The 10,189-nt window shown below is 33.3% G+C and overlaps 1 protein-coding gene and 3 pseudogenes across 4 annotated transcripts, besides 1 other annotated feature; 2 read left to right on the forward strand and 2 right to left on the reverse strand.

The window, feature by feature from the left end:
• Nucleotides 1-10,189: part of a mobile genetic element that runs on past both edges of the window.
• On the forward strand, nucleotides 298-1,231 carry TVAGG3_1038050 (annotated as a pseudogene). Its single transcript has one exon. A coding segment is annotated over exon 1 (934 nt).
• On the forward strand, nucleotides 2,625-3,244 carry TVAGG3_1038060 (annotated as a pseudogene). Its single transcript has one exon. A coding segment is annotated over exon 1 (620 nt).
• TVAGG3_1038070 lies at nucleotides 5,292-5,923 on the reverse strand (annotated as a pseudogene). Its single transcript has one exon. A coding segment is annotated over exon 1 (632 nt).
• Nucleotides 5,993-6,523, reverse strand: TVAGG3_1038080 (uncharacterized protein; the record flags this gene model as incomplete). Its single annotated transcript, XM_051255373.1, has 1 exon — nucleotides 5,993-6,523. The coding sequence occupies one exon, from the start codon at nucleotides 6,521-6,523 to the stop codon at nucleotides 5,993-5,995; it is 531 nt and encodes a 176-aa protein (XP_051080947.1).

Genomic DNA, 10,189 nt, shown 5'->3' on the forward strand with positions numbered 1-10,189 from the left:
ATGAACGTACATGTTTTGTCAAGACTTCTTCGTAAATGTTTTGTCATGATTTCATCGTAAATGTTTTGTCAAAACTTCTTCGTAAATGTTTTGTCAAACATGAACGTAAATGTTTTGTCAAGACTTCTTCGTAATGAGTGTAAAGGACCCAAAAATATAATTTAGGGTAGATGGTTAGATCTAACCTGTTTTCTACCCTCTTTTCTATCCTCTTGAATTTTCATGAATTTTCCCGAAATAAAAAATAAAGTTAGTTTTATTTTTTTTATTTTTTTTATTTTGTATAAAAAAATAAAAATGTCAACAATCGGCACAACAACAATTCAAACAACAGCACCAAACTCTTTAGTCATGAATCCAACATCTATGTTAGTAGAGATGAAAAGCTTCATTCCTTCTTCATATACTTTTGAAACAGAAATCCAGAAGATAAAGCAAGAACTTTTAACATGTAATTTAGACTGTAGTGCGAAAGATGAAACAAATGAACAGTATCTTTGTGAAATGCAGGACATTATTGACCATTTACCCAAATTGCCTGAAATCCAACAACAAAAACTCACTATTCCTGAATTCGATGAAATAGAAGTCAAAGCAACTGACTCAGTAGAAATAAAGAAGTTCATTCGTAAGGTAAACTATGAGTTTCTAGGATTTCATTGCAACCATAAGTTATGGAAAAAGATTGCGACATGGTATATAAGAACATCTCTGACATATAAAATCTGAAGAATTTAAGACCTACGACAACTTTGTTTCGTTAGTTGCTGAATGTGTATGGCAGATAAGAGATGAAGATAGAAGAGGTAAAGTATGGAACAAAAAATAAGACCCGCTATGTTTGAGATGAAGAGAGCAATTGACGCTTTAGTTGTTTTAGCTGGTTTTATTTCAATGTATAACGAAAAATGAACCCGCAATGTTCTAAATGTAAAGCAGCAATGAGGAGATATAACTACTCCGTCAAAGAGATAGAACGTATGAGAAACGACTATGCAGACTTAAAGAAAAAGAAGCAGAAAAACCAGCAGAAAATAAAATGGACATGTTAGCATTTCTGAACAAAAACTATCCAACAGCAGAAGATTTCCTTCTATCTGACGTCAAGAAGAAATATAAAGAAACCTTCGGCATAGTTAAAACATTCGATGTACTAAAAGAAGAAATAGAAGCTACAAAACTGTTTAAAGTCATGAACCATCACAACATATACCATGTAAAACGCTTGTAAATAGTTATGTGAAAAATTAGGTGAAAAAACAGGTGAGATCTCACCTCTTCACCTAAACATTATTTTTGCTGAAAAATGACCAAATTTCATGAATTTCCTTAAGACAGAAAAATAAAGTTAGTTTTATTTTATTTATTTTTTATTTTGTATGTAAGAACAGAAATGACAAACATTGAGTTTGAAACAGTTAGAAATAGACAATGACACCAAAGTGGTTAGAATAGGTGATTTAAACGTAAGTACTCAAAGAAATACAACAAATATTCTTTGTCAGACATTATATCTCCATCTGAAAGAAACCGAAGGACTGGGTTAGAATTGCTTCTACTCAGAAAATTTTGACAGAAATCCTGAGCTTATGATATCGGTAAAATTCTATGGAACTGCAGCATATCTTATAGACAAAAGTCTTATACCAATAGTTTTGTTATGGTTAGACCCAGTTGTTGGATATAACTTCATAACATATGGTTCATTCGATACGGAACGTTGCAGTGAAGGCTTACTTTACATCGTTCAGAAACCGAAGGACTTCAATACAAAGAGATATAAGATAGGAAGAACATATAATATAACTCAAAGATATGACAGTACAGTCAATAGTCAAGGTTTGTGTTTGCTAATGATATGAGAGGCTGCAGAAACAGAACTACTTGAAAAGTTTGAGAAAATGTATGGTGCTCCCACGAAAGGTAAAGAAACGTTTGAAGTAGATGAGATAGATAAAGCTATAAAATTATTTGACGAAGTTGCTGAAAAATACATGTAAAGCGTTTATTTTTGGTCTTTTGTAAGATAGAAAAAATACGCTATTTTTTATAAAAATTTGACGAAGTGCAAATCTTCACTTCGTGTCTAATGTAAAAATAACGCTAATTTTGACGAAGTGCAAATCTCACTTCGTGTCATAATGTAAAAATAACGCTAATTTTTGACGAAGTGCAAATCTTACTTCGTGTCATAATGTAAAAAATAACGCTAATTTTTGACGAAGTGCAAATCTTCACTTCGTGTCATAATGTAAAAATAACGCTTACCATGTAAAACGGTTGTGAAAAAAAAGAGGTGAAAAATTAGGTGAGAAAACAGGTGAGATCTCACCTCTTCACCTAAACATTATTTTTGCTGAAAAATGACCAAATTTCATGAATTTCCTCATATGCTTGCTTCCCTCGGAAAACCGAGAGAAGAGATTCCGTACGAAAACAGTGAAGAACAGCGAGTAAGTAAAAAACCGCAGTCGCCAAAACTCTATGAAAACAGTGAAGAACAGCGAGACCGACTTTTTTCGGTCTTGCATAAAACTCATGAAAATCATGAATTTCCTTAAGACAGAAAAAATAAAGTTAGTTTTATTTTTATTTATTTTTTTATTTTGTATGTAAGGACAGATATGTCAACAACAGAGAACACAACAACTGCTATCGTTCATGAAGCCATAAATGAAGAATACGAGTACATACAGTATAACAAACAGTTACGTCTCATTCGTTCAGTCAAAGATGACATGTACCAAATGCAAAGTATTTTGAATGCTCTTCGTTCTACAAAGCAAACACATCATGGTTTTGAAAACCAACAGACAAAAGAACTTTTAGAAGAATTTCCTCATATGTTTGCGACCCGAGGAAAACCGCGAGTCGAGATTCCGTACGAAAATCGTAAAAATTTGCTAAATGGTTTGAGAGGCTGGTATGTACATAGACTTCTTGTAAATGCTGTTGCAATGTGGGCTTCACCTCGTTACGCTGTTATATTTTCATGATGTTAGATGAAATTCATAGACAAAAACGTGAAGAGCTAGAGAACAAGCTTGAAGCAAAAGACAAAAGCATTCAGAAAAAGAATACCACGTTCGGTACCAAAAGGAAAGGAAAAGAACTATAAGTATATGATTTATACTGAAGAGATGGAAAATGAAGAAGATAAAGATATGGTTATGTTGCATTTAGTCAGAAGAAACAACAAAAGCTTTTACGACCTTGCTAAGATTTACAAATCTGACAGAAATTGGTTCTATCGCGAAAACTTACGCGATTTCAATGACCCCAAATGAAGATGTGAAACAAATAGTTCAAGATACGTTACCTCAAACACACTATGATATTAAAGGTTGTACAATACTTACCTTCAAAGAAGATTTGCCATTGTTAAAGGAAAAAATAACAGAGTATTTTTGACAACTTCAAACAAGTAGAGTAAAATTGCACTCTTTATTTTTACGCTTGACTTTTTACAATTTGAACTTTGTTTGCGTAGATATGAATTCTGAAAGAAGTATGAGGGTCTTGTATGACTTTGTACTTCTCCCATAGTTCATATCTGTCAAACTTACCTGCCATGGACTCTTTTCATAAGTTCCATGAAATCGTCTTCGGACAATCCGGGGAAAAGTACAATGTCAGTAAGTATTCTCTTTACTCCTTACTTAAAACTCTTTGCTGTCTGTACACAAATGACAACTGAGATGTTAAAGTGTCTGAGCTTCTTAAGAATTCGACACATATCTTGTTCTCTATTCTTAAGCAAAGGATGAGAAGCAAAGTCATCTAAGATAAGAAGACATCTATGAGGGTAAGTCTTCCAATCGTAAGATTGCAATTTCTTCGAAATGTATTCTATCTCTTTCTGTTTGTTTCTGAAGTGGTGTTTGTCTAATATTCTCTGCATTTCCTCATTTGGGTCTTTAAACTTCGAATTTATATACTCATTTATAGCATTGTACTTCAAAACCCTTCTTTGGTACTTCTTTATCCAATCTAACAACTCAGTATCCTTTATACATACTAACTTAGACTTCTTTATAATATCTTTGAACGAATTGACGGTTTGGTCAAATTGACCAGAAGTACTACAAATGACAACTAACTCATTAGAATGGGTTCTTCTCATCTAGTTCTTGTTGTTGTGCAGCCATTTTAAGATAAGTGAAAGTCTTACCCGACCCAGGTGGTGCAATTAGACCTGTTATACCATTCTGAGCAAATAAGAACTTGTCATGTATAGGCTTTATCTGAGCATTTTCTAACTTCCTCTTGTTCTTGTTTAAAAAACATTCTCAAATTTCTTGTCAATGTCAGCAAACTTTTTTTTCTAACATATTTTTAGAAAAAATTAAAATTTTTATCTTTTAGAAAATGTCTAGCGATTTCGCTATCTATATTCGAGACAAACTTTTCGACAGAAAACTTCTGTCGACCATAAAATCTTACATAGTGAAACAAGAAAGGTGAATTTGTTCTAAAGTTCTGTTTCTGGGAATATGACAAGAACCATAAAACATTAAGCAGAGCAGTCTTAAAATTTGTCAATGACAGACTTTGTTGACAGAGATGACACCGATTGGAAAGATGAAGTCCAACAAAAGTTCTTAGAATGCAAAGAAGACACATGCGCTGTTCTTGAAGATGAAATAGAAAACAGAATAGAAGAGCTATTAAAGGACAAAGAACTTTTACATAAATATGGTTCTGAGAAAATTTGACATAACTCCACCAGAAAAGAAGAAGAGAGAAAAGAAAGAAAAGAAAGTAGAAGAAGAGAGAAAGAACCTGAACCAGTTCCAGAGAAAAAGAAATTGACATGTAAAAATAAAATTTTATTTTTAGAACATTTTCTGGGTCAATGTCAATGTTCTCTTCCTCTTTAGGAGTAAACACTGGCTTAGACTCTAAAATCTTTTTACCCAATTTACCTTGAACTTCAACTATCTTAGACTCATAATATTCATAGTCGTCTGCTTTCTTTGGTTCATAAGGTATAACAAGTTTGTATGCTTTGCCTTCTTTAAGGTTTGAAAACCTTCTGTCAAAACTTTCTTTGACTGCTAACAAACCTTCTATGTCTAAGTCTTCAAATTTCGCACCATTTTTAGTCACAATAGCAAACTTAACTGGTTCGATGTTCCAAACTTTGCTGAATGAAGACTTTTCAAATGGTAGAAGTAAACATTCAAATATGTGAATGGGTCTAGTTCTTCTTTTAAGTCCTGACATGTACTTGTTTACTGAGATGAATTTTGCCATCTTTTCTATCGGATAAAAAAATATTTTTTTTAAATTTACTCATAAAAATTTTTCTTTGTATATACACCATTCTGTACGTCTAAAAGACTTTTGACATTTGCCAAGAATGTTCGTTTAGAAGCTGTCATATAACCATATTCTTGACAATATTGTTTATACGAATCGTACAATGACCTTTCATCTAAACATCAAAGTCAGTTTCATCATGAACAGTTCATATACACTCTTGTTTGCTTCTAACAATGTTTGTCTCTCTTCGGTATGTGGAATTTGTCTTGGATTGAACTGAGAAATATCTAATGTCATAAAATATGAGAACAAGTGGTTGTAAAAGTCAGATGTCAAAGTTTCTGCTAAGTCGTCAAAATATTCTGTATCTTGCATATGAGCTTCTGACGTTCTGACAACTACATATCTTCTGTCAGAACTTTCTAACTTCATCGGAACAACATTGTTTGAAACCATAATGAAGTTTGCAACATTTTCACAAACTCTTTGGTCTTTATATTTTCTTTCAACAACTCCAACTTTCTGTTATAAGACTCTTCAAAGCATCTGAGTTCAAAACTTTTGTTGTATCTATACTTTGAAGTTCATTGCAAACTATAAGTTTCATATTCTCTATTGAGGAGTTAAACTTGCCACAGATGTTTTCTAAGTTTGTCATATTCGGATTCGAATAACCTTCTAACAGTTTGCACAAAATATCTGTAAAGAAAGTATTCTTACCAGTTCCTTATTTTCCAATTATAATGAGAGCAGTTTCATTTTTAGCACTTGGATGTTGTAAGATGTTTGCAAACCAACATAAGATATACTCATAGACTCTTTCGTTTCCATTGCATATAATTTCTTTGACATGGTCTAACCAAGCTTCTATAATATTTTCTTTCCATTCTACTTGTTCGTATTTATATCCAGTGAAGATAGAATAGAAGTTTGGAGAAGGTGTATAGAACTTTATACCTCGAACTGAAAAATCTTCTAACTTTGACAATAAGATATCCCAAGCATCTAACATCTTCATGCCAACTTGTACGACTTTTATTTTCTTAAGTTTCTGTCTACATTCTTGTTCTGAAACTATTGTTGCTCTTGGTTTGTTAAAGACAACATCCCATTCTTTCATAACATAACATTCTGGGGCAGAGTCGACATAAATGACTAAACGTTTCAAATTCTCGACTGCTTTGTTATAGTCTCTAAATGGACACATATTTCTGAATGCTTGGAAGTCATAAAAATCTGAAACATCTATTCTGTACATTTTTATAAAAATAAAAAAAAATATTTTTTTTTATTCTTGACTTTGTTGTTGCATTTGTTGTTCTTGAGCTATTTGTTGTTGAAGTTGTTCTTGTAATACAATACTTTCACCGTTGCATCTTCCAATTCGAAACTTTCTGCCGTCATTGACAAATACATAGGACATAAAAGTTTTACAGGAACAAGTTTGCGTCAACTAATGTCAACGTTATACTTGCCAATGTGTTTGAGTTCACTAAGGTTGAAAATTCTGCATTCGAATGAACAATAGGCAAACCAGCAGAGAAAGTATTGTTTATACGCATAAGTATCTTTTGGTCATAATAGTTTCTGTCGACATTCGAATAACACTTTGAACCTAAGTTTGAAACAATATATAAGATTGGTGTGCTTAATGTCAATGGAATAGACATTCCTTGTATGACACCTTTTTCCTGTTATAGGAAACTGTTGGTAGTAAAAACCAGAAATAAGTTTTTGTATTATAGCTCATATTGTTTATAGTAAACTCAGTCGGACATCCAAACATAACGAAACCTGCTCTAGTTGCAGCACATGTTACACCCGTACTTAAAGTATTAAATAAGTCAACAAAACCTGTTGGTGGTATATCTGAGTAAGTATCTTCAAAGGAGTATTTTTTACCATTCACAACAATAAAGTCTTCTGGTGTCAAAAGCAAAACAGGCTTTAGTCGTCATTGTGTTTAAAGTTAGTTTACAATATCGTCCTTAGGACTTTGTAAGTTTGTTGTTATAGAATTATATGACTCAGGGTTTTTAGTCGTAATAGTATAAACCATTATATCTTCTGCCATTTATATATATTTAAAAGTTTTTCTGAAAGTGGAGAAGAACTTCATCTAAACTTTCACATGGCGTTTCTTGAAGTTCTCTGTCTAAGAAGTTCAAATATTTTGTAAAGACATAGAACTTTCCTTTGTCTACACGAACAAACAAAACAGGGTCTTTCATATCGTTCAAAAGTGTGTAAAGTCCTTTACATGAAATAAAGTCTATATTATTTTTCTTCAAACATCTTTCAAGAAGTTTTGACATTTTTACTTAGCAAATAAATTTTAAATGAAATGTTGTGGTCGTCAAATATTTTTATGACGTCTGGGAAACTATACTTTAAGTTCAACGTTTCACCTCCTTTCATAACGTATATCTTGTCAATGACATTATATGAAACACCACAGCAAAATGTCGGGTTCTATTTCTTTGATGTTTATATCGTCTGCCTCTGTCAAAAAGTTTCAATAGTTCTTTCAAAACTTCATGAGGTGCAATGACATATGAGTTCACTTTTACAGGGTTGTGTTCGACCAAGTTTAACATTATACTTAAAGCCTGACAAATCTTTCCTGAGTTTGAAGTTTGTCTTTCAGTTGTTGGTAGTCGTTTCGAATATCTGCAACAGAACTTAAGTCTCTGCTAACTTCAGGATATGTTGGTTCTTTTACAGGAACAATTGTTATACCATCTTTGTCTTCGTATGGTTTCCCCACTTCAACATCTCTGTCTTTGACATTGACAACAACACTTTGACTGTTTGTTTTGAGTTTGGTGAATTTAACTTCACATCTGCCACCGCCATTAAACCTTTTGAAACACTCACGCTTCTATTGTTCCGGAAATGACATTTTACTTAGAATAAAAAGATGGACGTATTCGAGTATCTCTTCGAATTGAAGCAGAACAAAGTTTACACACACAAACAATACAAATTACATTGACAGAATAGTTCTTTATACAAACAATGGTAAATGTTATAGAATAGCAGTCTTTGCTGAACCTAAATATTTTCATAAAGCAAAGAAAGTTGGTATAACTGAAATGGTGAAAGTTCTTGAAGCAGACAAAAATATAACTTCAAAAAACTTACAGATATTTCTAAAGGAAGTTTATAATACAATATTATGTCAAAACTGGCGTACTGTCAATATTTGACGGAGAGAAGTCAGTTCAAGAACAACTTACTGACCTGCTGCCAAAATCTGCTCGATGGAAGCTGTCGTTATGCCAATCTGAGGAGCCCCAGCAGGTTTCATCGAACGAATCTTCAAAAGAGCATCTTCCGTGAAAAGTGCTATTGGTTTTGTAAACTTCTTTGCTTTCAATTCATCTGGACCGTCTCTGTCACCAGTATATTGTATTTGTACAGTACCAACAGTTGAAATACCACCCATAAAGTCTTCTGAGTCAGCAAATGGAATGCCAAGCCAAAAGTTTGAACGGTCTCCATTTGTATATTGAGTTTTTGACCTCCTGTATGAGTCCATACTTTCACATATGGCATAATAGAACTTTGCATTTCAGGGTTAATGGTCGTTGTGAAGTTGTTGTTAAAGTTCATAGCATCTAATGTCAAGTTGTATGACCTCATATCCTCAACTGTAGAATATTCTTCTCTTGGATAATATTTGCCATCTATGTTTATATGATATTTAATACCGGGTTGTAGAAACAAGAATAGTCATTTATAGTTCGTCTGAACAGTACAAACATAGTATCTGCATGTTTCATTGCAGTTGTTAAAGCAATATCTGTTCTTGCACCTGGGTCAGCACTTTGGTTTCCAACTTCACCTGCAAAGTCTTTGACAGATATTTGGTGTATAGGGAACATAAGTGGAACTGCAATATATTTGGCAGCTAAAGCATTTGAAATATCTGGGTCCAACATATAGACTGCAAGTCTGCTTTCTATTCTCTTGCATTCAAATTTTTCGCATGTAAACTTAACTGGGTCCCAAGCAGTTCCAGCAGCATTGAAATAATAGTTTACTTCATTGTTGAAGTTTGAGAAACCAAAGTCTAAGTCAACTTTGTCTTTGCAAAATTCGGCGAATGACGTTTGATTTGTTCCCTTTACGTCTGTAATAGTGAATGGGTCTTGTGTTGGTGCAATGACTAAGTTATTTTTGCTTGGAGTAAGTTCGATAGAAATTTTTCCTGCCCAGTTTGACAAGTATCTTAAAAACCTGAAGATGAGGAAAGATGACAAAGGAACTCTAAGTTTCAGTTTTACTTTGGTTACTGCTGCTGCGCAGTTTGTCCAGAAAGGTTAACATAAACTCCTGGAACTTAGGGTCAAGTCTTCTTATTTTCTCAATATTTGCATACTGGTCTGTTTGTTCTCTAGCTTGTGGTTGTACTGAGTTTCTCAAAGCGAACCATTCATAGTTTGCCCATGTTACTGTTTGAACTAAGTCAGAGTTAGAATATATCTTATATCCCATGAAAACTTCTGGAGCATATTGGTATCCGACATAGAAAATTCCATTGCAACCTTTCTTGTCAGACAACTTGGCAGAAGGTTTTTATTTCAATGTCTTGTTCCACGTATAAGAATGAGTTGTCAATAGAAATAATATGAAACCTGTCGCAAGCAATATCTACTGTTGTTGAAGAACCTTCTCCAAACTCACCTACGTTTCCATAAGAAACAGCAGTTGTATATTCGTAAGTTCCAGGAACTATTTCTGACCTTCTAATGGCATTGTCGCATTCGTTATACCATTCGGAAACATTTCCGTTCATGGCATCCAAAACTGTTGGCGTTATATTCTGAGCGGCGTACATTTATATGGGTAAAAATATAGAATAGTTGGATTTATTTGTCATAATTGTTTCGTACCCAAGCTTTACTTTCTTCCTGACTGA

Source organism: Trichomonas vaginalis, chromosome I (assembly GCF_026262505.1).
Source record: "Trichomonas vaginalis G3 chromosome I, whole genome shotgun sequence".
Taxonomy (NCBI): Eukaryota; Parabasalia; order Trichomonadida; family Trichomonadidae; genus Trichomonas; species Trichomonas vaginalis.